Genomic DNA, 27,904 nt, shown 5'->3' with positions numbered 1-27,904 from the left:
ATTCCTGAGCTACTGTACTGTGTGGTGGCAAATTCTGGGAATGCGGCAATAGATGACTAACACACTGAACTAAAGGGGCAGAGCCAGGATGTGAGCCCAGTTCTGACAGACAAGTCTGTGCTCTCCACCGCTACTCCTACTCGTCTCTGAGCAACAGGACTGTGGCTGCCATCCATACCTGACGTGGCCAGTAGCTGGGTGACACTGGCAGAAACAACAGTAGAGAAGCTTTGGGATCCCACTGAAAGTACCTGTGAGTAACATGAGGTCTGTCTTTCAAGGCTCACTCCTAAATTCTAGCCCTCAAAGCCACGTACACTCCCCTAGCAGGCTTCTGTGTGGTTTCCCAGCTACATCATACACTTCCACATCTCAGTGCCTCTGCTCAAGCTGCACCCTGCTGTCGCCTCTCCAACCAGCCAAGGCCTGCCTGCCCACTGTCATTCGGCTTACCTCTTCCTATGCTGATGTTCTCCTGGACAGGTTCCCTACACTCCCACTTGACTCCTCTTGTACCCTGGCCCAGAGGAGACACGGCCTTGATGCGCTGTCCCCTCTGCCTCTCACACAGACCACTTGCCACGCCAGGAAATGCACCTAATGATGGCATTAGGTACCCCTGTAGGGTACCATTTACGGTTGTGTTCTGTAGTGAAATGTAAGCCCTTCCAGGCAGGGATCGCACTGATTCACCTCTGCACTCCTATTTCTGAACCTGAGTCATTGACTGAGTCATTTCCCAGCAGTGGGAGGGAAGGTCCCTCCCCCTCTCTCATGGGTCACTATTCCAGTTAGGCATGGGACTTGCAGGGGCCTTACCTGGCAGGGAGCGGATGAATTCGTAGACGTCTTCCACATTCCATTTGGTGGGCTCACTTGGCAGGAAGTGGTGCCCCATGCCCATCAGGTCCCGCATGTGCATGTCAGGGAACTCCAGGTCCCGCTGGCCTTGTCGCCGGCGGGAGGTGGATGAGCTGGCCGAGATGGGTGACAAGGGCTCCTCATAGCTTGAGTTATCCGAGCAACGGCTGGAGTCCTCCTGGCTGTGTGTCAGCTGCAATGCAGCCGTAACTGAAAGCGGCATAATGCCTGTTGGCTGGGAGCAGAGAGAAACAGCTGGCTTCAGGATGGGGTGATAAACCGACTCTAGGTCTCCAGCAGAGTGATGGGCGAAGGCAGGCAGTCTCCCCCTCCTACTTGGTCTGTGACTACATACCTTTGAGTGCTTAGATCAAAAAGCATCTTCTGGGTTGTCCCCTCTCTGACCTGATGCAGAGTAGGGTCCCTCCCAGTACTCCTGCTGGCAGCGCACCGCACCAATCTGATTCTATCTATGCCTACTGTGTTTCTTCTAGAGGTGGGGTTTGAAGCCAGGGCTCTAGAGAGTTCAGGGGTGATCTGTGAAAGAGTCTTAAAATTTCCTGTGCGTCTGCATGATCAGTCACAGCCTTCGTCAGATTACAGAGGTTTCTGACCCAAATGATGACGAACAGCGAAACCATGAGGCTATGAAATGTTCCATGAAGCTGTGGGTTCCTGCAGGGCGACTCAGCCTCAATGCCAGATGGCACGCCTGGCACACAAGTGGGGCTACAAAATCTGCACTGAACAAACACCCGTGTTCCTGGTAGAGGTTTCAAGAACTCAGTGCTTTGGATTCGAGGAGGCCACAAGGTACAGGTAGGGAAAGGCTGCAGGCTGCCTCCATACCTGGCCCTCCATGTAAGGTATAAGATAACAGGGACAGTCTGTCTCTTCACCAGGCCAGGCAGAGGAGACCCCATTTCCATGGCCCCAGAAGGATGGAGGCAAGCTGGAAGGGGAGAGCTGGAGAGGGGCAAGGTCACTGACACAGGAAATCACCTCACAAGCATCTGTGGGTATAAATGCTGGGGCCCATTATAGGACCTGGGAAGGGTTTGATGTGACGGTTTGTGAGAAATGAGAACATGACGGAATATACTTAAGTCAGCACTGGAAAAGGAATGTGGGCATCCTGGGTTTGTTAGGAAGGGAAGTTGGTAGGGACTTGGGACAAGGTAGCTTTGGGCTTGGCCAGACTCTCACCTGCTTCTTGGTATCCTTTGTAAGTGTGGGCAGACTGGCTTTGCTGGCCCGACGGCGGTTGTGGGTTGTGATTCCTGCCATTTGCAGCTTGCTCTCGTCTGGGTAGAAAAGCCCCACTCGTTTGGTGCATCCCACGTTGTACCTGCGAGTCAGAGGAACAGGGGAGTCAGAGCCATCATGGGGCACGTGGGCCCCTGGTAGCATGATTGCAGCCAGGCGCTCCAGCAATACGGGAGTCCATCCATCTGCTCCGATGCTGAGTTTATCACTTCCTACTGGCTGGCTGACTTAGTGCAAGTCACTGGACTGCTGAGCCTCAGTTTCCTCATCTGGAGCTATGGATGGGATGACTCACTTTCTAAACCTGGTCTGATTAATTATATGAGCTAATGTGTGTAAAGCACTGGACACAACTTGGATCACTGTAAGAACTCATGGCTGACATATCGTACGCTAAATATTCCCTGTGCCAGGAAATAACGGTCTACTGTCCTGCTGGAAAGTGCAAATGTGCCTCAGAGATACTGCAGGCTCTGTTCCACATCTGATAGGCAATAAAGTAGTCAGTTTTTTTAATTTCCCGGGCATATAAAAGTAGTAATTGTTTACACTACACTGAAGTTTATTACACGATGATAGGGGCGCCTGGGTGGCTCAGTGGGTTAAGCACCTGACTCTCAATTCAGCTGAGGTCATGATCTCTAGGTCATGGGATCGACGTTCCACGCTCAGCAGGGAGTCTGCTTCTCTCCTGTCCAATACATAAATCAATCTTTAAAAAAATTTAAGAAAAAATAGATAATGGTGAAAAATTTGCCACATCAATGGACTCTTCCTTTCACGAATGATTTCTCTGTAGCGTACAATGCTGTCTGACAGCATCTTACACCCATAGAATTGCTTTCAAAACGAGTCAATCCTCTCAAACCCTGCCACTTTATCAACGGAGTTTATTTGATATTATAAATCCTTGGTTGTCATTTCAACAATCTTCACAACATCTTTACCAGCAGGAGACTCTTCCTTAAGAAACCACACTTTTGCTCATTCCTAAGAAGTAATTCCTCATTCACTGAAGTTTTTATCATGAGACTGCAGCAATGCAGGGACGAGTGGGTGGCTTGGTAGGTGAAGCATCTGCCTTCGGCTCAGGTCCTGACCCTGGGGTCCTGGGACAGAGCCCCCCCATCAGGCTCCCTGCTCAGTGGGGAGTCTGCTTTCCCCTCTCCCCTACCCCCCACTTCTTGTGTGCTCTCTCTCTCCTAGCACTTGTTTTCTCTCAAATAAATAAATAAATAAATAAATAAAATCTTTTAAAAAAAGAGAGATTACAGCAATTTAATCACATCTTTAGGCTCCACCTCTAATTCTAGTTCTCTGGCTATTTCCACAACACCTACAGCTACTTCCGCCACTGGAGTATTGAACCCATCACAATCACCTAGGAGGTGGGAATCAACTTCTTCCAAATCCCTATTAATGTTGATATTTTAAGCACTTCCCCTGAATCCTGAATGACTTCCTAACAGCATCTAGAATGGTGAAATCCTTTCTATAAGATTTTTAATTGACTTTGCCCAGATCCACCAGTGGAATCTGTATCTATGGCAACTAGAGCCTTACAAAATACATTTTTTAAAAAAAGATTTGAAAAGTCGAAATTACTCCTTGATCCATGGGCCGCATGCATTATGGATGATGTGCTAGCAGGCATGAAAACAGTGAATCTCATTGCACATCTCCATCAGAGCTCATGGGTAACCCGGTACACGGTCAGTGAGCAGTAATATTTGCAAAGAAATCTTTTGTTCCTGAGCAGTAGGTCTCAACACTAGACTTAAAATATTTACTAAACCATATTATAAACATATGTACTATCATGCAGGCTTTGTTGTTCCATCAACAGGGCACAGGCAGCATAGACTTAGCACAATTCTTAAGGGCCCTAAGATCTTCAGAATACTGGGTGAACACTAGCTTCAACCCAAACTCACCAGCTGCATTAGCCCCTAACAAGAAAGTCAGCCTGTCCTTTGAAGCCAGGCACTGACTTCTCTCTAGCTATCAAAAAGTCCTGGATGGCATCTTCTTCCAGTAGAAGGCGGTTTCGTCTGCACTGAAAATCTATGGCTTAACATAGCCATCTTCACCAACAATCTGAGCTAGATCTTCTGGATAACCTGCTGTGTGGCTTCTACATCAGCACTTGCTGCTTCACTATGCACTTTTATGCTATGGAGGTGGCTTCTTTCCTTAAACCTCATGGACTTTTCTTCTTCTTTTTTCTTTTCTTCTTCTTTTTTTTTTTTTTAGAGAATCTTTTTTTTAAGATTATTTATTTATTTATTCGAGAGAGAGAGAGAGAGGGAGGGAGGGGGGGAGAGAGAGAGAGAGAGAGGCAAAGACATAGGTAGAGGGAGAAGCTCCCTGCAGGGAGCCCGATGTAGGACTCGATCCCAGGTCTCCAGGATCACGCCCTGGGCTGAAGGCAGTGCTAAACCGCTGAGCCACCTGGGCTGCCTGACTTTTCTCCTGCAGCTTCCTCGCCTCTCTCAGCCTTGACAGAATTGAAGACAATTAGGCCTTACTCTGGATTGGGCTTCGGCTTCAGGGAATGTTGTGGCAGGTTTGACCTTCTATCCAGACCACTCACACTTTCTCCGTATGGGCAATAGGGCAAAGGTTTTGCTTTTGTATCATTCATGTGCTCACTGGAGTAGTACTTTTAATTTCCTTCAAGAACTTTCCCTTTGCATTCACAACTTGGCCGTTTGGTGCAAGAGACCTAGCTTTCAGGCTGTCTCAGCTTTCAATGAGTGCTTCTCACGAAGCCTAATCATTTCTAGCTTTTGATTTCAAGTGAGAGGCGCACCACACTTCTTTCACTTGAATACTCAGAGGTCACTGTAGGGTTATTAATGGGCCTAATTTCAACATTGTCATGTCTCTAGGAATAGGGAGGCCCGAGGAGAGAGAGACAGACAGGGGAACAGTCAGTCGGTGGAGCGGAGGAAACAGAAGACATTTACTGATTAAGTTTACCATCTTATGTGGTTACAGTTTGTGGCACCCCCAAACAATCACTACGGTAATATCAAAGACCACAGATCACCATAATAATGAAAAAGTCTGAAATATTGTGAGAATTACCAAAATGTGACACAGAGACACAAAATGAGCAAACTCTGTTGGAAAAATGGCGCCGGCAGCCTTGTCTGACACAGGGCTGTCACACACCTTCAATTTGTTAAAAAAAAAAAAAAAAAAAAAAAAAGGCAGTATCTGCGAAGCACAGTAAAACGAGGTCTGCCTGTAGCTTGGCAAAGCTTCACAAAGGCACCCTGATGACCTCTGGTACAGATCTGAGGAGAGCCTTATTCCAGTGGGCAGGGCTCTAGGGATTTCTATTCTTCTGAGGGCTCAGGGCTTCAGGGTCAGTGCCACTCCCACCTTAGTACGAAGCCCATGTAGGGCTTTAGAGTCAGATGAGTTTGACTCTCAACTCCGTGACACTGGGCAGTTACTTATCCTTGGTGCCTTAGTCTGCTAGCGAGTATAAGGGGACAGCAGACTTCCCTGCCTACGGTTACTCTGAATATTAGGTGACACAGGGCATACCGACTGCCTAGTGCAGTGCCTGGCCCATGACAGGCTCTCAGTACACGACACTGCACCTGACCAGGGTCCCTGGCCTATGCTGTGTGAGAGCTCACAGAGAACATCTGTTAACTAGGGCAGGGGCTCCAGGTGAAGCTTCTGGTGGAGGGCTTACCCCAAGGGGACAGCTGCCAAGGATTCAATGGGCCCAGGAGGGACAGCCAAGCTAAAACACTGCTTCCTTTCCTTGGACTCAGAGCTGCTCACTTGAGTTCTGGGTTCTAGTACCTGGTGGATTAGTGACAGGAGGTTGCTTCCAGGGAGGTAGAGGAAACCAGAAGGCAGCTGAGCTCCACCTAGGGTGCCCAGGATGGACTATCATTGAAGAGGGGAGGACACGAGGTGCAATCTTGAGGAGGGGGAGGGGCTGGCATGACAGCGGGGCCGAGGTCACTCACCTCTTTGCACATGCCATGGAACAGAAACGCTTAGAACGCTTGAACTTGTAGGCAAAGTCCACCCGGCCACAGAGCTCACACTTGAGTTTGAGGGGAATACCCTCCTCTTTGGATTCTGGAAGGTATGGAAGTTAGAGTGAGTGTTTAGAGGACCAATTCCCACAGGACCCCGGACAGCCCCCCACAAAGCCTTCCTTCTCTGCCCTGCCTCTTCCTCCTGTCCCAATAAGCTGTGACACGCAGTGGTGGTCTAGCTTGGAAAATGCCCAGCTGCTTTCGCCACTGGTTTGGGAAGAGCTGCTTCTCCCACCTTGGAAAGTACCCAGTGGTGTTTGGTGATGGCCCCTGGATACCTGCCAGGTTTCTTTCCTAAGCGCTGTGAGCCTGAGGCAAACACAGGTGGTAAAGAATCAGCACCCCTCCTTATGACCCTGGCTAGAGACTGGGACTACTCTGGGTACTGTCACAACTGATCTGGAACTATCCTACCCTATGGTGATGTACTAGTTCACTGCTGACCTGGATCACAGAACCCAGGAGTTCTGTAACCTCCATAGGGCCCACTGAGTGAGTGACTCATGCTGCAAGTGCAGCCCTGGCCTGGCCACGGAGGTGCCTGAAAACCGGGCCCCGGGGGCTGAGTGCAGCTCAGGTGGTGAGGGAAGGGCCCCCTTGCCTGCACCACTGCTACCTCTTGCCAAGGACTCCCACAGGAAAAGCAACTCTTGGGCCCCTCTGGCTGGCTGGAGTGGGGCTGGAGGAGAGGCAGGCAACAGTTCCTCAAGGGCAGGGGCTTTCCCCCTTCCTTGTTTTCTAGGGACAGGGAAGTTACATACTCCCTGGTCAGCGTTCCTCCATGGATAGTAAGAGAGGAAGTGTGTAGGGCCAGCCTTTGCAGCCTTGTCTCTTTCCTGGTCAGTTCAGCCAAATCAGAAGGCCCTAGCGTTCAGGGTGAGATGCCTACCTTGCAGATAGGGCTCCTCCATCTCAGAATCAGTGGTGGTGGTATGATCCTGCTGTGGAAGTTTCTCAGGCAAGAACCCTTGTGCATATTTCTTCTTGAGATTCCCCACCAGCAGGGACGAGCGTCCCACCTAGAGGACATGGTAACAATGGAAGTCATGAGGGTTAGGTTGCTATCCAGCCTCATCAAAATTACATATATAATGCATCGAGGCGCAGATGCCAGCCTCTACATCATCATCCCAGTGTGCCTTGCTCAAGGCCCTATTTTGCTGTGTAGCTCATGAGGCAAGATGCCAATTGTCACCAAAGTGCCGCAATGGCTTCAGTCCAGGACAGCTTCGGAGGTTAGGAAAATACCTATTCTTCCAAGTGACTAAGGAGCAGAGACAGAGGCAGAAATCAAGTTTCCTGTACCACCAGAACAACTGCCAGGACCCGGTGCTCACATGTCACGGGACAGGCATACAGCTGAGGCCATGGGTGTGAGTGTGTGTAGGACAGGGCACACTCTGCAATCATTTCTGGTTTCCTACTGTCCTCCACCTTCTCACTGTTCTACTTGAGCCAGAGGTGCAGGCAGCCGTGCAGGAGCGCAGGAAGGAACAGACTCTGGGCCACAGGGTAAATGCCCACCATGGTGGCCAGGATCCTAGACTGGCTTATTCACTCTGTTGGTCCTTCGTTTGTTGCCTCTGTTCAGGCATCCTGGCAGTTAGATCCCTAGGTGGTACTGGAGTGTTATTCAATCTGCATCCACCCTGTGAGATTAGTTGGTTTCTGCAGTTTCTCTATAAGGCCAAGTCGAAGACCTAGTCTAATGAGGGAGGGGATGTGACATGGCTGGAGCTTATAGCTAAGGTGCTCCAGGTGATTTCTCTACCAGGGGCCTTGAGCAACCTTCGGAGGGAAAATGAACAAGAGCCTATTTGTCTTCTGACATTTTAGGAGGGCAGTTCATCCAGCTCAGTTAATCAAGCTTAGAGTCTTCCACTGACTACTGAAACCATTCATGGACTCAAAGAATGAGCAAAGCAGATGGCATCCCATGGAGATGGGATTCTTTAACAGCCAGATAATTTCATCACCGGAGAGGCCGGTGTGCACCTGTCCCTGGGCTCCTCCCATCTACGGAGCAGCGCCACCTCTCCTCACCAACTCACACTGCACAGTCAGCTCTGGTTGCTTTGTTTGAATATGGCATTTTCTTGATTCTTTTATATTTCCCTTTGGTCTTATGCTTTCACCGGAGACATCTGATTGCACCCTTTCTAAAGTACCCTCACTCTCATTCACTCTTTTCAAGGCTCTGACCCCAGAAAAGCAGCTCAGGCTACAACCCTGTTCTCTGATCTTCATTTCAAGACACATCTTGAAAATTCTGTTCTACGCACTTTGCTTTTGTTCTCTCACAAAATTCTGCCATTCAGAGGTCCTGGCATTCAAAACTAAATGAGGTCTCATTTCCCCAAACCCATCTTCTTGTCCCAAAACACCCCAATGTGAACTCCCTTCTAACTAAGGGGGGGGAGGTCACACAACACCAAGCAGGGACACAGCTGAGTCTGTGTGTGGCCACTTCTAACCAAGGGGCCCTTGCCAATTATTCCTAATCACCGATCCCTTCTGGACCCTAGGAAGACACTCAATCCTAGAAAGAAAATGGTTCTTGACATTCTTTTTTGGGGGGAAATCAGCAAGGAAAGAGCAAACCGTTTACATTTTTGGAAATTTTACATGGAAATGTAAAAATATTCTAATACACATCCAAAATATACTTCAAAAAACAAAAACAAAAGAGGGGAAAAGAAGTAGTCCGTACCGGGAAAGGCTCCGCCCCCTCCTGGATCACAAACCCTTCGATAACATGCGTCAGGATTTGGGGTTTCACAATGGCCTGTGGTGGTTTATTCTCACCATTCTGGGGGGCAGTGCCGGTGATGCTGGAGGCAGAGTTTCCGTTCCCTGAGGTCATGCCGGGGCTGCTGAGGTCGGTCAGTGCATGAACAATGCCCTGCCCTGTCTCTGTACAAGGGAGAGTAGGAAGACACAAGCAGGGAAGGTCAGAACCAGGTCCAGACCAGCATGAGAGCAGGGACTCAGCATGTGCCTGGCTTTTTCCATGGAGCCAGATGACAATGCAAACCAAGGATTCAGTCCCCTCCCTCAATGACCTATTTAAAAAGTAGTCGAGTCGGTGGACATGCCACCAAGTGTGACTGTCATCAGTCTGAAATGAGGTAGCTCATCAGCTAAGCAGAATTTAATTGCCCAACTGTACGACCAAGTTAAATAACAATTTTCTTTGAGGAGGTAAGACCGCACTCAATATTGATTTGGACAAACACAATCATCTTTAGTTCCAGGGAGAAGACGTATCTACAAGGTGACCTCCACAACCAGGAGGAAAAGCTGTAGTAGGTATGGGGTTTGGAGGTATGATGGGGAGAGAGGTTACATCTTCTCTGATGATCCATGGGAAAGGATTCCACTTTAAGCATCCTGTGAAATGTCAAATTACTGACCCCCCGAGATGAACGCAAAGGGAACAAGAGGACTGGGCCCCAAGTGAACACAGTGTGATCCAGAGGCTGGTTGTCTGAGGTCATGTGCTGAGATATACACGCATTCAAGTTCTCCCCCAAGAAGGTTGCTGAGGCTATGGGACTCTGTGCTGCTTCTGCTGGCCCCGTGTTCTTGATCAAGCCCTCCTTGCCCTGTTCTCAGCTCCACATATGGTCTGGTCCTCACCCAACCACAGTGTCCTTCCCTCTGTGGACAACCCTTCCTGAAGTCTCCTTCCTCATGGGCCTACTGGTCTTCCTCCGAAGAAATCCCCTGGCCACCCTCTGAAGGACATGAGTGGCTCAGTTGGTTGAGTGCCCAACTCTTGATTTTAGCTCAGGTCATGATCTTGGGGTTGTGAGATTAAACCCTGTGTTGGGCTCCATGCTCAGCAGGGAGTCTGCTTGGATTTTCCCTCTCCCTCTGCTCCTCCCCCTACTCATGTGCACTCCCACTCTCTCTCAAATAAATAAACAAAATCTTTAAAAAAAAAAAAAAAAAAAGTGTGCTACGAGGTGCCTCTCCAGAATACACCACAGGGAACTTCCTCTTCTCCACTTGGCCAGCCCCTCTCTGAGCTGCCCCATGCTTTCGAGGGGCAACAATTCTTTACCTCACTTTTGCTACCCCCTCCCCACCCCTAAACAGGACCATTCTCTACCACCACCAACTGTGTGAGCTGAGGTTGCCTGTAACCTGGAACTTCCTAAAAAAGAAAAAAGAGAAAGAAAAAGCCATTTCTTTATTGCAACAAGCCTATTAACATTAAACATAACCCTGTGTGTTACATACTTGAAAAATGATTTCAGTACATTAGTTAAGTGATTTTTGCACAAGACTTTATATGTCGATGCTCTAACTTCCTGCTAAAGATTGCAAATCCCACCAAGGAACAGGAATCCAGTGTCAGATATGGAGCATGGAGAAATAACAACAAACTCATTTTAGAAAAGGTTTATAACTGGTTCATTTTCTTACTTGCAGTCCTAATGCTCGATAAACTAGAATAAATCTTGTTTGACGAAAAATAATGTGCTATGACCCGTGCCATCACTCCTCAGACTTCTGTAATTCAATAATAAATTTCAGAGCTGAGCGAGAGTCATCCAAGAGACATGAATGATGAGACTGTTTCAAATTAATTTTTGTTTGAGACAGTCACACTGGCAAGTTAGAAAAATTCCCTTAAGTGTTCATAGTCACTTGAAAAAAATTTTTTGACAGCTCTGACTTTACTGTAGAGATGGAAACATTCCCCTTTAGAATTAGTCTTTCTAAACTATAAAGGTGTTTGGCAACAATAACAACAAATCTTTCCTCAGTTGTCCATGAATAACTAGCAAGACTGAGTTAATCAAATTGAATCAATCAAATTTCTCTGCTTTGAAATTTTAAACATTTAAGCCTGCATTTACATAGTTTTCTTTTAATATTTTAAATGTGTAAAAAATATATTTTTCTTAAAATGATAAATGCTAAAATATAAAACCAAAGATATAAGTTAACATCTTATTTTTAGATGGTGCCTTATTTCCTTCTAGTAAATATCCCAATTTCTCTAATTACAGATTATAGAATCGCACGATTAGAAAGGTTGGTTCAACCCCTTACCAATGCAATGCTTGAACCTTCTCTACAATACTCCCACCCTGGGCATTTGTTTGAATACCTCCAATGACAAAGGAACTTACTATCTCTGCTGGTAACAAATTCCAGTGTAGTTTGTTCTTATTGTGGACAGTTCATTTAAAAAGTTCTTCCTTACTATGGAGCCAAAAATATTGTTAATTTCTGCCCACCCACCCTGGATCTGTTCCTTAAGACCATGCAGAACAAGGGTAATCAATATTTGAAAGAAGGGCAAAAACATGGGCTCAGATCATGGGCTTAGAGTCAGGTCTTTATCACTCAAGTGAATTAGGGGCAAGTCCTTGACCTCTCTCTCTCAGCCTCAGTTTCATCGGCCATAAAATAAGGACAATTACAGTATCTACCCTCCCATGTCAGGTGGCTAGGAGGGCCAGAGGAGATAATCAGCAGCAGAGCCATACTGGTACACTAGGAAGTGCTCAAGAAATGCTCCTCAGTTTCAGGAAGCACTTCACTCATGACCACAGTGTGTCTTCTCTCCTCTTGGCCAAACTCCCTCTGTGGCTTCAACTGTTCTTTACACAAAAGGCTGAGTTCATCATCATCCTTTGCGTTCTGTTTACATCTTTCCAAGTCAGGGAGCCAGTCAACACTAACATAAAAATCAAGTGCATTGATGGAAGAGACTAGGTTGGTGAGGTTTTTGTTTTGATTCTTTTCAACACAGTCCAGTTCCTGACTTAGCACAGGAGGAAGGAAATAAGTGTGACTCCCTTGTTTTCGTTTTTAATACCTCTGTGGAATTAATCTACTCTTCTTGGATTCTGGGATCACTCCCACCTCCAGCTTTTCATGGAGATTCATCACCAAACTGCTTCTGATATCTTGTCTCCTTTTATGGGATCTCTCCATCCTCACTTGTCTCCCCGCCCCCTACCCCATTCCCTCCCCTCTCTCAGAGCTCTCAGAGCAGCATCTATTCCTGTGCGCTGGGGCACTGGGGCACTGCAAGGCGGGGCAGCGCAGCGTGCGGGCATACCTCTTGAGGTCAGATTCTTTCCTCGTGCCAAATACAGTAGTGAACAGATACATTCAGTAGCTCAGAGTCTACAGAGCCGACGCAAAGGCTTTTTGGAATCTTAAAAAAAAAAAAGGATCTTATTAAGCAGAACAAACACATAAATCCTTTCGCCCTAACGTTAGAACTGATCCCTCTCCATTGTAACTCTGGGACAGGTTGGCAAAAGAGACAGAAGCCAGGGGACAGAGGGAGGGTGTTTTATGAATATACAAAGGTTTGCAGTCATCTTGGAGGCCAAGGCCTCCTCATCTGCTTTAGGCACAAAGGAGTTTGGGCTATTTCTGGAATGACCAAACACAATCTCACCCCCTGCCACGCTCAGCATGCTGAGATTAATTTAATCTACTTCCCACTCTCCCAGACTGCTCTGCAGCCTGTTTGAGGGAAAGCAGCTTAATAGGGAAACTTGCAGAAACCTGTCCTGCCGGCTTCGAGGCTGGATAAAAGATAAAGAGAAAGAAAGACTCGGTCTTAGGAATTCTTCCTTCCTGAATTCTTTTTTAAAAGATTTTATTTATTCATGAGAGACACAGAAAGAGAGGCAGAGACACAGAGGGAGAAGCAGGCTCCACGCAGGGAGCCCGAAGTGGGACTCGATCCTAGGACTTCAGGATCACGCCCTGGGCCAAAGGCAGGCGCTAAACCGCTGAGCCACCCAGGGATCCCTGAATCCTCTTGACCAGTCCTGAGGCTGGTGTTGCGGTTGGAGATCCCCACAAGTCTCAAAGGCCATTATACACAGCTAGGCACCCGAATCTGAAAGGTGGAGGCCCGGATGCCATGAGCAAGAGGCTGAGGGAGGTGAAGTCAGGCCAGCTTCAGTGGTGGTGAAGGTGGTGAGGAGGGAGCATCTAACCTTCAATGAAGCTGCCCACAAAGGGCCAAGTATTCAGATAGGAATGAACAGGGTAGTTTGTTCTGGGGAAGTTGTTATACTATATATGTTTCGACCTCTAGGCTGCTTCTCAGTTCTGGTCTCATTCACAGGCTCTGGCAGAAAGAGCCCTTATAGGGGCTAGATAAAATAAGAACCACCCAGCAGCCTGTTTGTGAGATTATCTACTTCGGGGTTAGTCCCTTCTGCTAGGCAGAACAAGTTTCTTTAGGCATGAGCTATGATTTGTTATCTCTGACTCTTTAGAGGCTAACCCCATGTCTGCTATAGGATAGCTACATAATGTCTGTTAAACTGGATGGTCTAGAATCCATGGTCTCAGTATTTGCAGGTCTGTCTCCTAAGTCTGAAACGGGAAACTTGGTACCATTTGAGATTTGTAAAGGACTTACTGAGGCTATAATGATTTGAGAGCAGGTAGGCCAGTGCCTTCTATAGGGCTAGCATTTCTGGGTACCTGGTTATAAAGAACAAGAGCTATTCCTTGACCCACTTCTTCCTGTTAGGGCAAGGATTTCTTCACTAAGAAGCATGAAGTTGCCCTGAAGGCTGAAGTTCTGGATTCCCTGGCTGCTTTGAAATATGTGTGCAGGCTCCAGGCATCTGGAAAGGCATGATGACCTCTAGAGACAAAAGCTGGGAAGCTCCTATAAAGTGGCCCTGCCCTCAGATGTCCAGAGAGGCTGAGCTAGCTCTCCTGCCCACTTAAGATAGAGGTCTGGCTGGCTACAGCTATGCAAAATCTGGGCCATTTTAGAACCGATTCTTATGTTCTTTACATGCACAGATACAACAAAAATCAGTTATGCTGGAATATGGTTTAGGACTAAGTTATTATGGGTATTTCAGATGGCCTGGCCACTCATTGTGTTTGTTCCTAAAACAAGTCATCTTCAAGACCTGACTTCAGAAGGAATGGAGGGCAAGCAGAGCTGCTTCTACCTCCTCAGCCTAGTCCATGGCGTTCATTTCTATTTTCTCCAGACAGGAGGAGTGTTTTTTTTTTTTTTATTAAAGATTTTATTTATTTATTCATGAGACACACAGAGAGGCAGAGATACAGGCAGAGGGAGAAGCAGGCTCCTTGAGGCAGCCGGGGACTCGATCCTGGAACCCTGGGACCACGCCCTGACCTGAAGGCAGCCGCGCCCAATCACTGAGCCACCCAAACATCCCATTATTTTTTAATTTTTAAATTGAATTTGTATTTGCCAACACATAACACCCAGTGCTCATCCCATCAAGTGCCCTCCTCAATGCCTGTCACCCAGTTACCCCTTTCTGCCACCAGCCTGAGGCTGGTGTTGCGGTTGGAGATCCCCACAAGTCTCAAAGGCCATTATACACAGCTAGGCACCCGAATCTGAAAGGTGGAGGCCCGGATGCCATGAGCAAGAGGCTGAGGGAGGTGAAGTCAGGCCAAGCTTCAGTGGTGGTGAAGGTGGTGAGGAGGGAGCATCTAACCCACCTCCTCTTCCGTAACCCTTTATTTGTTTTCCAGAGTTGGGAGTCTCTCATGGTTTGTCTTCCTCTCTAATTTTTCCCACTCATTTCCCCTTTTCCCTTATAATCCCTTTCACTATTTCTTAGGAGGAGTGTTTTAATTTACTAGACTTCTAACTACCCTTCCCTGACTATTGCAGGAGTTCAAACAGAGCTAATGAAGTTACCAAAGAATTTAAGGAAGCAAAGTAGGCGATAACATGGGTCATTTGCCTGTGGCAAATCCTGTTCGACAAATGGCAAAACAAGGCTGCTTATACAACATGGAGCATTTTCTCCAGGCCCCTGGCTCTGAAATCACACACTCTGTGCCTCACCTTAGCAGGCCCAGTCATGTGGCCAGGATGGGGGACAGCAGGATTCCTAAAGAACTGCCTGCTCTAGGGAGCCCATGTAGAGCACCTGCAAAGTGCCAGTCAGGGAAACCATATCCAGGAGGCGGAGAGCAGCTGGCCTGGTGGGCGGTAGCACAGCACACTAAGCTGAGGGTGGTGAAGTCGGCCGGCCACTCTTACAATCCCTTTAGTTATATTTGGCCCATTATGGTGCCATTCTGAAAGTGAGGGAGGTAAGTTATTTCGTAAGTGCCCATTTGTTGGAATCGCTCCACCAGGGGGAGGTAGGAAAGTGAAGTGGAGGCTGGCAATAAGAGAGAAGGGGTGGGTGGATATAGGTAGAGGGGAGATGAGGGGCAGGGGAGGAGGGAAGAAGGACTGGTGGCTCCATCCTGGGACCCTGACTTGAGTCCATCAATCAGAGATTTATTTGGTTAACAACCTTCTTTAAAATGCGAATAGACACCTGCAGTCATTCACACCTTGCTGTGAACCACTTGACAGGCAGCTCGCTTTCCTCCCCATTTCGAGACAGCCTGCTTGTGTCCTCGAGGTAAGGTGCTTGTGGGAGCCATGGAAGTAGAGAGTGATTATTCTATATCATGAGCACTAGATCACACAGGACCAGAGTCTAGCATCTTATTTTTTCAGGTGAGGAAAAGTGTGCATTTTAGAATCAAGGCAAGAGTGGATGCCATATATTTGGAAGGCAGTACCTTATAAAACACGCACAAACGGAACTCTTCGTAGTGAGGAAGACACACCCCTTCCCACCCTGAGTACCAGAAGGCAGTAGGCACCAATGCCAAATGTTTTTTAACTTTTTCAATTCTGCTAAGGATCTAACTGTCAGATACAGAAGAAATCCTTACCTCGAGGGCACACAGTAGGCTATGGCCATCTCCATCCTGCTTCTCAGAGTACCTTCCTGGGCTCTGCCAAACAAGAGCAGCCTGCTCTGACCAACGTTTCTCATGAGGGGACCGTGACAGGAGGAGCACTCTGGGCACTCGGCTGAGCAGTTACGGGAAGGGGAGGGGAGGCTCACAGGCCATGCCTGGGGTCCTGCAGGGGAGGGGGCCAGCAGAATGAAAGGGAGGCTGAACCAGGTAGCCCCAAACCTGCTCTCATGTGTCACAGCAAAATGACCTCGCTGAGTCTGGGTTAAGAGGATTGGCGGGCAGACGTGCTTCTCAGATCTTAAGCATCTGGGCTGAGTGACTCTGGTTAAGGCATCTGTTAGGGAGGCTCCTCCTCCTCCCTGGCAGCCATTACCATACAGCTGACTTTCCTGCTGTCTCTTAGGACACAGGCAGAGAGAGCAGCCCTTCTGACTCACCCACAATCCCCAGCTACAGTGTACATAAGCTGAATTGTAAACAGCTGAATGTTTTCCAAGCTGCCACCCCCAGCTATGAAGGAAGGAATCAATGGAGCGCACAGCCACCCTCCCCCATGCAGGTCAGGACAACGGGAGCACTGGGGGATTTCCAAACAGCTGCAGGAACTGCTTCCCGGCCCACAGGCGGACTCCTGCAACAGGGTCCTCAGGCAACCAGACCACGCTCAGCAGCAGCACCTGCAGGACCGCAGGGTGACTTCCCACAGGACAGGGCAATGCACCAGGGAATAATAGCTGACTCTGACTGCAGGGAGGCAACGAGAGTTTTCAGACTCCTACTTAGATGAAGCCAGTCTCTCAGTATCCACTGCTACGTTGACAGCTCCCAGATATTCTCCCATCATAGTTCTCTGGCAGGTGCTGGACTTCACAAGACAAAATGTCTGAACCAACAGGATAGGCTCTCCACGGGAGACGGCAAGATCACAGAAGATGGAAGTCAGAACAGCAGAGTGGAAGGAGTGCTGGGTCTAGGCCTGAGTCAGTACCTCTGGGTTCATGTTCTGTATTCTGTTTCCATCTCTGATTTATCTGTGAGCTTGAAGCACTGAGCCTCAGTCTCCCTATCTATAAAAATGAGGATCATACTGCCAAGATATCTTGCAAGGTTACGGTGAGTGTTAGTTAGAATTACTGTATGTACAATTCCTGGCACTGACCCCATTTAGAAGCTGTGCGACGTGGCAGTTAAGACTTTGGGATCACAGAGCCCTTAGGCTTAAATCCTAGTATGTTCCTGGACAAGTTACTCGAGGCCTTAATTTCCTTATCTGTAAAATGGGTACTTAGACCTGCCTCACATGGCTACAGTAAGGATTATATAAGATAATGCAGGAACAACACAGTGGAACAGGCTGTAGGAGGGCTAACATTACTGAAACGTGAGGTATTAATCTCTTAATCTCTTAATCTTGCTCTCACAGAGCCTGGCTTCTTATAGCTCCAGGGCAGAGCTATTCTTCCATTGGCCCAAACTCAGGTACCATTCATGTTCCTTAGACACCCTGGTCTACACAGGGTATCCTGTTCTGGTTCTCTTGAGGTCAGGCTTCAAGGAGAAACGTTACTTCCACTTTGACAATGGCAGCAACATAACAGAAATGCACCTGCCTCCAGGGCGAACCAAATGTCTCAATTCACCTTCAACACTCATTAATCCCAAGGACAAGGCAACCACCACACTCGCTTTCCATACGGTTGGTTCTTTCATAAAGAGTCCCAGGGTATCCCACAGACACGGAGCCTCAGATGCCAGACAGGATAACTATGGAGCAACTGAAGAGCCACTTTAGCGCTGGAATAGTAAATTTATGGAAATTGTAACGCTAGGAGGTAGTTTAGTGAAAAGTTAAAGGGCTGAAGATAAAATCATGGAAGATGGATTTCCAACAGTTAAAAAAAAGACAGGAAACAGCTAAAATGTTTAGTAAATTCCTTAATTATTTTCAGGTTGATAATAAGGAAAGGCCACTAAGTTGCCTGATACCCTGCCTTTATTTATTTAGCAACTGTAGGAGCACTAATACTCTTAGGTAAATGGAAGAGAGAGGAGGGCAGGGGAGGGGGGACAGAGACCATGGGGAAAAAGCTAAGACTCAGCTGTCTTGCCCATATAATGGGATAGATGATACTTATCTTGCAAACCAACCCTCCTGACCGGTTCTGCTCCTGGCAGACATTTTTTCTTCCTTCCTAAAACCATTGTCCAAGTCTGTAATCATCCTCCTTTGCTACCAATCAGCTGACAGACACAGACTAATACTGACTCTGGAAGCCTGAAAACGCAGACTTCACTGATTTTGTAAAAACGGTATCTGATCGGCATCAATTTTGTTTCAATTCAAAGTGTCATTTGCTTTGATTGTTTAAACATGTCTAAATATAGATTGGATTAATATAGATTATGATTGATTTGAATTGTATGCATTTAGGCCACATATGGATGGTTTCAAATAAGCGAAAGATATCAGTAACTAGGGATAATCATACACTATTTGAGACATAATAGCCACGCAACTAAAGCCTTAACAATAACCTCCAATGGTCAAGAGCTCTCATTATCTTGCCAACAGTCTCAAGCCTGGTCCTCCTAATCTGGAGAAGGGCTAGTTGTGACATGGCATCTGACAGTCATCTCATAAGAGAAGCAGTAATAAATTTCACTGCTGAGAAGAAAATCATCCAGGAAACAGATATTTGCTTTAGAGGCAGCCCTAGTAGCAAACTGGGATTTTCTTCAACATCTGGATTTATCTCAGAACTGGCAATGTCTGTTTAATAACAATCCTTTCGTTGTGACATCGAAAGAACATGCTCTTCTTTTGGACTTATCTAAACTAAAAAAATCATTTGGAAATTGAAATAAAAGGAAAGCACATCCTTTTTCACTAACTATAAATAATCTGGAAGGGGAAGGGAAAAAAAAAAACCCTATTAAGTTTACCCTGCTGGGGGATCCCTGGGTGGCGCAGCGGTTTGGCGCCTGCCTTTGGCCCAGGGCGTGATCCTGGGGACCTGGGATCGAATCCCACGTCGGGCTCCCGGTGCATGGAGCCTGCTTTTCCCTCTGCCTGTGTCTCTGCCTCTCTCTCTCTCTCTCCTCTCTCTCTGTGACTATCATAAATAAATAAAAATTAAAAAAAAAAAAAAAGTTTACCCTGCTGGCTGTGATGATCTTACAATGAATGTATACAACAATAATTAAATTATGTGCTAGGTTTCTTACTACACTTTCTTTCTCCAAAAACTAAATCCCTAAAATAAATAAATAAATAAATAAATAAATAAATAAATAAATATATATATATATATATATATATATATATTAAAAAAAAACAAAAAACAAAAAACTAAATCCCTGATTGTATAACTCTTGGTTAACTATGTAACAAGAAACTCCATTTCTTGACTATGTCAATCATACTCTATTTTTGTTATTGATGGGAAAAAGTCCAGAATCTATACGATTTTTTGCCTTGGATAAACAAATGGTTATTTTTTTTAACAATTCCCCAAGTGTCAAAAAGTTGAACCTGGTGTGGCTTGCCTCTGAGTTTCTCAAATCAGTGGTCTGCTATAGCTGGTAATTCAAACTGAAATTTTGAAGTAAGTTAATGCTCAAAATGAAACCTACATCTATTTGAGATGTGAATAAGTAACCTTAAACAGGCACATTTCTTAATTTTTTAAGAGAAAACATACTCAGAATCTTTAAGTGGTGACTCACATTATAGTTTAAGCCACGCCATAAAAACTTTTAAAATACAAATCTACATGTGTTCGTACATCTATCTTGAGGGATAGGCCAGCTTTGCTTTCCACCAAACAAGGTGCCAAGTCACTACAGAGAGAGTCATTTCTGTTACTGGCACAAAGGCCTCATGGGGGCAGATTGCATAAGGCAGCCAGTCCTCACCCTGCTTTTCCACGGGGGTGGAAAACACAATAGCATCTCTCTACAGCCACTTTGGTGAGATTCCTACTGACCACAGAAAGTCATCATCCTCATCTTCCAGTTGCAAAATGGCACAAAACAAAGGGAAGAAAAGAAAATATCACTTATGAAGGCTCCTTATTCTCATTTCCCTACTCTCCTCTCTAGTAAATGTATCTTTTCACAAGAGAATCTTTTTTGAGGACCTGACCAAATCTGTCTGGAGATTACAGGACACTGGATAGCTGGGAGAACTTTACCATAAACTTGGAATGATACAAAGAAAGAGGGAAAAAAACCCTTGGGAGATATCGTACTAACGTGGAGCAGTATTATCAGAACTGGAACCATCACCCCATTCCCTAGTTCTTAAAATTTAAATTCTATTTTGGCTTACTGATTCATGCGAGCTGAAACTGAAGGACTCTGATAGGAAGTGGGTGAACTTTATTTGGCAAATGGTTACCAAATGCCTAACATGAGGCCCACAGCCCAAAGGAGGACAGAGATTTAGAGAAGAGTCTAAGACTCTATGTGATCCTCTTTATACATTTACAACAGGGGAAAAAAAAAGACAAAAAGACATGGACTCACAGGTGGAGGTTCTTAATTCTCAGTCATCATTTCTTTTTCTCTTAAACAAGAAAACTCTCCCTAGGGACAGCCTAAGAGTGAGAAAGAACAGTTCAATTTTATAAGATCATCTATCCATGTATTCCTTTTCTCTTAGTTTATTCTCTTCCCCTCGGAAAGATCAGAACTAAAGGATCCAAAGTATCTGAGACAGGAAATGAGTAAGGCAGGAAAAAGGATGTGGTCTGAAAAAGAGTGGATTCTGGGGCTGAGCCAGAGCAAGTAGCAGACACAGGGTCAAAGATGGGGGAGGGGGCCTTGGGGGCAGGAGAAGTCTCAGGATCAATCAGCTGAGACTAAAAAGTCAGTGACAGAGGAGATATATCTGGAGAAGCGTAACACCACCTTCCTAAAAGCTTATCCTCCACTGAAATGCAGAGAGACCATGGCTGACGAATCCTCCAGCTAAGAGAATCATTATCCATTATCCAGACAGAAAGAAGAGCTGGAGTTTCCTCCTTCCTCAGAGGAAAGTGGAAGTCATATACATTGAGTATGCCTGACAAAGATAATTTGGAAATCAAGCCACACCTGGAAGAGAAGTGGAAAAAGCTGGGAGGTGAGTACATGATGGAATCCCAATATGCCTTAAGCATCTATGTGCCACAAATGAGTAAAACAACAGCCTTAAAAAAAAAAAAAAAAAAAAAAGGAGTGACAGCAGGAGAGACTGCTCAAGCAAACACAGTTGGATAACTGAGAAACCAATTCAAGAACAGAAGTGCACAAGAAACTACCTACTTTCTCAAGATTAAGGCTGGAGAGAAAAGGCACCTATTCTTCCCAGTGTGTATAGACAAGCCTGGAAACAGATCTTGGGTGGGCAGGGCGCACATGATGAAGAGTGCCTGGAAAGGGCAGGTGCCAAAAGAGCACCATTACCCATCTGCTGGACCCTCTGTGAAACAAGCCAGCCCCTGTGAGTGAGCCAAACCAGAAACTTTGGTTCCTATCTTGCAGGGACTGGAATTCAGGTATAGAAGCGGTGGGAAACACAGTTTATCAGCTGATCCAAAAGTGTGGGTGCTTCCAAACACAGATCCTACGGGGGAAAATCACTTTTATATTCCCCAGTGTGCCTAGCGCAGTGCTTTGTATGAAGCAGGGGCCTAATAAAAGTGTGTTAATCTGAATAAAACCCAAACTACTTAGCTGTGCAGGTATCTTAAGATTCCAGACAGAATCTCCTGCCCTATAACCAATGTGATAAGTTACTTTCTTCCTATTTTACAGGTGAAGTGATACGAAGCCCTACATCCTGGTGACCTAAACCTAAACCCCAATGAACAGACACTGCCACAGGTCTGCTGCCAGGGGGAAGGGGGGTGAGGGGGAGGGAGGAGAAACATAAGAGCAAGAATGCATTTCCTTGCTTCATTAGCCTGTAATTTTCAGACTCACCCAGAAATCCTGGCAGTTCCAACATTTGGGTGGACTCAGGAGAAGAAAAATCCCAGGTGAATGATAATTGGATTACCCAGTTATGCCCCAGAGCCAAATGGCTGGAAAAGGCTAGGATGGCAGGGCCAGATAGAGTTAAAGGGACATTATTTTCTAAACCAAAAATCAAGACACTTAGGCTGATAAGACAATGGATGGAATATTTTAAATTGGGGCTGTCCTAGAAAAATCGGGGACATATGGTGGATTTAGGTCGGTTGCTTATTTCACAACAAGGGATCTCTGGGCCCAATATGCTAATGGAGGGGATTAAAGCCCTAGGATGGGAGACGTCTACGGAGAAAGCTGTCACTGATTTGTAAAGCAGGAGAAAGAATAAAAGAGTGTGCCTGTAGACCGCACTGGAAGGGGGACATTCTATGGAGGAGGGAGGAAAGCAAAGTTGGTCCGAACTCAAAGTATGTCAGTGAAATCTGTTTAGGCATCGGAGGCGGGTGCGGGGAAGGGACGGAGAGGGCTGGGGAGGGGGGGGGGGTGGGGATCACTGGCACAGACCGGTGGTATCCAATGGATACAGGAGTCACGGGCCAGTTCAGGCTGTGGCTTCACCATCCGTTCGCAACCTGACCTTGGGCAGATTATTTCCCTGTCTGTGGGCTTCAACTGAAATAGAGAATCTCACAAATCCCGATTTTTACGTAAAGAATCCACAGTTCAGTATACCTTCGTTCGGCGTGCGAAAACAGAGCAAATGCTCTTCTAAAAATGGAAGACAGGACAGACACGGAACAGCTCGTCCTTTCCATCCAATTAAGAACCTCGTGAGACTCAACTAGCTCCAAAACACAACTCCGCAGCGGGGCCGCAGGCCTCCACGCCGGGTCGTGCCCTGCCCGACGCGGCGCCGTCCCGGGAGGATGGGGGTGCGGGGCCGGGAGGAGGGCGCGGGCACACGCGGAAGCGTCCGGCACGCCGGGGCTGACACGGCGGCTTCCGGGGAGCGCGGGGCAGGCAGGGTCCCCGGCGAGCGGGGAGGCGGAGGGCACCTCCCAGGCGCCGAGGGGGCGAGCGTGGCGGGCTGGCACGGCCTGGCAGCCGAGCAGGCCCGGGCCGGGAGTGGCACCGGAGGGCGGTGCCCGGCTCCCCGAGCGCCGAGCGCCGGCCGCGGGACCCCTCCGGCGAGAACCCCTCCCCCGCCAACGGGCACTGACCTGTCCAGGGCCCGGCTGGACCTGGCCGGGCGGGGCCTACGCAGCCCCTCGGCCGGGCGCCGCCTCGCGCGGGGTCCCGGGCCCGGGCGGGCCGTCTCCTCTCCGCCGGGAGCCTCCGAGCCGGGGCCCGGGGCTGCCGCGGCGCGTCCGACCGCACCGGCCTGGCCGGCGTCAACAAAGGGCTGCGGGGGCGCGAGGCCGGGGCGGGGGCGCGGGCGGCGGCCGGATTGCGCGCGCGCGGCGGGGGCTCGAGGGCTGCAGCCGCCGCGGAGACAATGCAGCGCGTCCCGGCAGGGCTCCCGCGGCCGCCTCCGCCGGGGGCGGGGCGCGGCGCGGGGCGGGGCCTGGCGGCGCGGGGCGGGGCGGGGCCTGGCGGCGCGGGGCGGGGCCCCCGGGGGGCGGGGCGCGGCGCGGAAGCCGGGCCGCGCGCTTCCTTTGTGCGGCCGCGCCGGCCCCGCCCCGCGCTCTCCGGAAGGCGTCCCGGCCCCGCGGCGGTTCAGGGACTTGGGCTTTGGGCGCAGGGAGGCGGGCGCCGCGCGGCCCGGCACGAGTCCCCGGCGGCGTGGCGGACTGTTGACTCCCTCCCGCCCCCCGATTCGGAGGCAACAGTGATAACGACCAGCAGTAATCGAGGGCTTAGCGTGCGCCGAGCCCTCCGTGCACGCATCCCCGCTTAGTCTTCACAATGACCCTCCAAGTAGTCATTATTCTCCCCACTGGGAACCGAGGGTCAGAGAAGTTAAGTAATGACCCAAGTGACCCAGTTACACCATAAACGGAGATAACGCCTACTCTTTAGGCTTACTGTGAAGGTTAACTGAGGACATTCACACAAATTGCCTGCGGTGCTTGGCACACAGTTGGAGCCCAATAAATGTTTCTTCTCTTCCTAAACCACCCTGGTTTAAACGGAATGGTCGTGTCCATTCACCAGCTACGCTGGGAGCCGTGGGGGATGCAAGAGGTGGGCCAGGTGACCCCCCAGCCTCGCCGCCCCACCCCCAGCTTTATCAGGAATAGATGACGCGGACTTCTCCCTCCATGCCTGACGCCCTCTTTTCCTATTTTCTTGCCTTTTTTAGCATTCGTATTCTCCCTCCCTCACCCCGCCCCCTGCCCCCGCTTTTTCCCTTCCTTTGTTTCTGCGTCTTATATTTATTTTATATGCACTGATTGTTCACTCCCTCTTCCCCCTATTCCTCTTCCTTTCCCTCTACTGTTTTTCGAATTTTCAATGTCTTCTTTCAAAAATATTCCCATTTCCTCCTCCTTTCTGATTTGCATTTCTTATACTTACACAGGATAGAATACTCCTATTTCCTAAGCAGGCCCGCAGTTTCCTGCCTCCTTACCTTTACTTCCTCCTAGATTGCCCTTTCCCCAACTCTGCAGGTCTAGGTCCTACTTATCCTTCAAGTTCTGGACAACCTTTTCTGTAAGGAGTCAGACAGCAAATACTTTAGACTTGGCTGGATATACTTTCCCTGTGGCAACTATTCAGCCCTGCTGTTGTAGTCGGACAGCAATCACAGACAAAATACTGTGTTCCAATAAAACTCTTATTTATAGACACTGAAATTTAGATTTCATATAATTTTCACATATCATGAAGTATTCTTCTTTTGAGTCTTAAAAAACTTTTCAAATGTAAAACCCATTATAAAACAGTTTACAAAAACTGGTGATGTGATAGATTTGGCCCACGCTCTAGAACAGTGCCACTTCCTCCCGGCAATCTATCCTGATAATCTCTACTTGGTAGTAACTCTTCCCTCTTAACTTTTAAAGCACTTACCTATAATCCTTCCAGTGCATTTATCACATTTTGGTTTTTAATGTATGTTTTCTTCCTGTGCATTTCTCATCTTTCCCAGCAGACCTTAAGCTCGTTGAAGGTGAAGCACAGACCTTATTTCTCTATGTATTACCTCCCAGCCCACAGTGCTTTGCATGGAGCAGGCATTCAAACATACAGAATGGATCAATACTTAAGTCTTGGGTGGTTCACAGTTGTTTCCACTGTGCAAAGCTTACTTCTCTCATGAGATAGTACCTCAAGAACAGGATGCTTGTTGTAATTATAGATTTCAGAGAGATTTTTGAGAGCTCCATAGAGAAGACAGAGAAAAACAGGTAATGTCAGTTCATTTAGGAGTTGCTGGATAACAAGTACTTGAACAAAGAATGTATATTATCACCAACCTGCAAACAGATCATGTGTCTTCAGTCGGGTCCTATTCAACATTTCTATCAGCCCATTGGTTAAAGACAAAGAGAACATGCTATATGATTTACAGATGGCAAAGTCAAGCAGAGGAGTTAATATAAAGAATCACAAAATCCAGGTTTAAAACATTCCCACCCCATCACTGATTCCGTGTCTCTGTTTTCCTATCTTTCAAATGGGGATGATAAAAGTCCTTTCCTACCTCACAGGGTTACTGTCAGGACTAAATGAGGAAATACACATAAAGCCTGGCAGAGAAGGCTCAGTAAATATTAGCTATTAACCATTTTCTTGCTGGACAGGAACTACAGGCTGACCTCACAAGGTAACATTTAATAGATATAATTATATTTTGGCTCAAAATATAAATTGTACAAGTTTGAGACTGTAGAGACCTGGAATGATAGCAGTCCATGTAAAACGAAACCTCAAAAACAAAATAAAAAATAAACCCCAAAGCCAACCCTCTGGGATTCAGGTGACACAGGGCTCTGTGAGCCGGCAGTGTCATTCCCCTGGGAAGGAGGAGCTACCATGGGGCTATGAGTATGTTGCACTGATGTAGGAAGGTGAGGGAGTTCTGCTCGGGAGCCAGAGTCAGGGCACTGTCTTTTCATAGCAGTGTGACCTGTACTCTCTATAGGCTTTTATTCCCTCCTCTGAATCATGAGGACAATAGTATTTATCTTTCAGGGTTCTCATGAATGAGTAAAGGAAAACTTAGAACAGTACTTGGTACCTAGTAGGTATACAAACAAATCTCAGTTCCTCCCTACCATACCAAACAGATCTAGGAAACAGTCCTGTCCCTTGAAGGGCTTATACAGATAAGCCCTTCAAGGGACTTGAAGTGGACTTGGGTGCCAACCGATGGTGGCTAGTGGCTTTTTATATTTGGAATTACTGTGCTTAATTTGGGGGCTCATACTTTGGGAGAATTAATGCAAAGGTAGACTGTGGTTAAATAAGAACAACCAGATGGTGAGAATGGAAGGTCTTGACATGGGATGGGGGGGAAAAAAGGTCTCAAATATGCAGCCTGGAGATTTTCCCTCTTAATGGGAAGGACAAGAAAGGGACATGGTAACTGTCTACAAACACTGCAGGAGATGGAGATGGACCCTGTTATAATTCACAAAACATTCACAGCCAGTGGTGGAAGTTCCAGGAGAGCTGGTTTTGGCTTACTTTGAAGAGCAACTTTCTGATAATTAGAGCAACTCCACAATGGAATGGGCTGCTTTTCAAACTGGTGAACCCCTTACTATTGCAAGTGCCAAGAGAATGGATGGCCTCCTTCCACTCTTTTACTTTTCTTTTCCTTGATCCCATCCTCTATTCTTTACAGAAAACCAAGAGCCCTTTCCCCTACTTTGTTCCCAAGTGCTTGTCTTCTCATTTCTCTTTCTTGAGTTTCCAACCTCTTTGTCTGTCGGCTCTCCCAACCCCGACTCCCAGCACACCCTTAGTCCACTGACTAGAACTGCCTCCCAGACTTGCAGGTGGCCCATTGCTCAGAATGTCACAGATCTGGGCCAAGATTGCATACCAGCAGAGAGGGGACCCAGAGGTTGTGCTGTGACTCTCCCATCAGGGTAGAGGATCCAGCAGAGTGTCCTGAAACCTAGTCATGGAGAAGGCCATTTGTCACTGGGCACTCACAGACACACGGGGATCCCAGAACTGAGCAGTTCTTTCAAAGATGCTTTCCATGAGCTGAACATATTCTGAACTCCCTTTGCCCTTCCCCTAGGCACTTGCCTTATCTTTGATTTATGGCAGCCATTTGTCATATTTTCAATTTCAAGAACTCCCTCTCAAAGCAAAGGAAGCAGAGAATTGAAACAACCTCATACCTGCCTGAACTCTGAACCTGACATATGAATATGCAGATGTATCTGACAGCAATGCCATTTAGGCCTCAGAGTCTGGATCTAGAACTTTCCTTATCCTTCTTTATCCTTTTCTATCTTCTAGGTCCCCTTTCTTTATCTTTGGTTTATCTTCCCGTTTCCCCCCTCTGTTTCTACCCACACCAGCTTCCTTGTTGCCTTATGGGCTTGCAGTGGTTTACCCGCCCAGGCCAGATGTCCAAGTGAAATGTGGGATGGCAAGGAAAGCCAACTCTCCCCCCTCCCTCGAGGGCCCCACTACACTTCATACCGTGAGCTGGGGACTGCTGGATGTTAGGGCTCTTGGGGACAGGCAGGCCTCCAGGCACGGCAGTGATGATGGCCTGTTGATGTGGTGATGGGCCAGACCGAGTCTCAGGCACACTCTTCTCTCCAGGTACTGCTTCTTTCCAGTCATCCATGTTGCACTCCTGGGGCTGTGAAGGGAGAGGACAGAGATCATCTTATAAATTGCCTCAACATCCTTGAATACTTGCCCTGTTTCCGAAGAGTCTGGGTAGCAGGCAAGGACATTAAGATTCAGCCAGCCCTAAATTAGGGAGAGGCCTCTTGGCTCTCTTGGATCACCCAGAGAGGACTTAGACCAAAACACATCCGCATGGGGGCTGTGGCATTGCCCGAGCTGTGTCT

General features: G+C 47.6%; 1 protein-coding gene and 1 long non-coding RNA gene across 8 annotated transcripts in view; one reads left to right on the top strand and one right to left on the bottom strand.

Moving 5' to 3' along the window:
* The window catches only part of PHC2 (polyhomeotic homolog 2), a 121,957-nt gene that overhangs the window by 3,750 nt on the left and 90,303 nt on the right, over window positions 1-27,904 (bottom strand). For 5 of the 7 annotated variants that reach the window (XM_077898564.1, XM_077898565.1, XM_077898563.1 and 2 more), the window contains 6 exons: window positions 27,525-27,690; window positions 8,908-9,110; window positions 7,087-7,216; window positions 6,123-6,237; window positions 2,068-2,209; window positions 820-1,096 (listed from right to left, as the gene is read on the bottom strand). In XM_077898564.1, the coding sequence (XP_077754690.1) occupies window positions 820-1,096; window positions 2,068-2,209; window positions 6,123-6,237; window positions 7,087-7,216; window positions 8,908-9,110; window positions 27,525-27,690 (1,033 nt within the window). Of the gene's footprint in view, window positions 1-819; window positions 1,097-2,067; window positions 2,210-6,122; window positions 6,238-7,086; window positions 7,217-8,907; window positions 9,111-12,279; window positions 12,361-23,134; window positions 23,290-27,524; window positions 27,691-27,904 lie in introns of those variants that run through there. The other 2 variants (XM_077898570.1, XM_077898569.1) reach the window with 2 other exon arrangements.
* Window positions 70-21,834, top strand: LOC144314462 (uncharacterized). Its single transcript, XR_013380385.1, has 3 exons — window positions 70-253; window positions 20,955-21,081; window positions 21,756-21,834. It is a non-coding gene; the product is annotated as an uncharacterized LOC144314462 (long non-coding RNA).

The sequence above is a fragment of the Canis aureus genome, chromosome 5 (assembly GCF_053574225.1).
Source record: "Canis aureus isolate CA01 chromosome 5, VMU_Caureus_v.1.0, whole genome shotgun sequence".
NCBI classification, from domain to species: domain Eukaryota; kingdom Metazoa; phylum Chordata; class Mammalia; order Carnivora; family Canidae; genus Canis; species Canis aureus.
The sequence above is the reverse complement of the archived record's forward strand: the minus strand, read 5'-3'. Positions and strand labels throughout refer to the sequence as shown.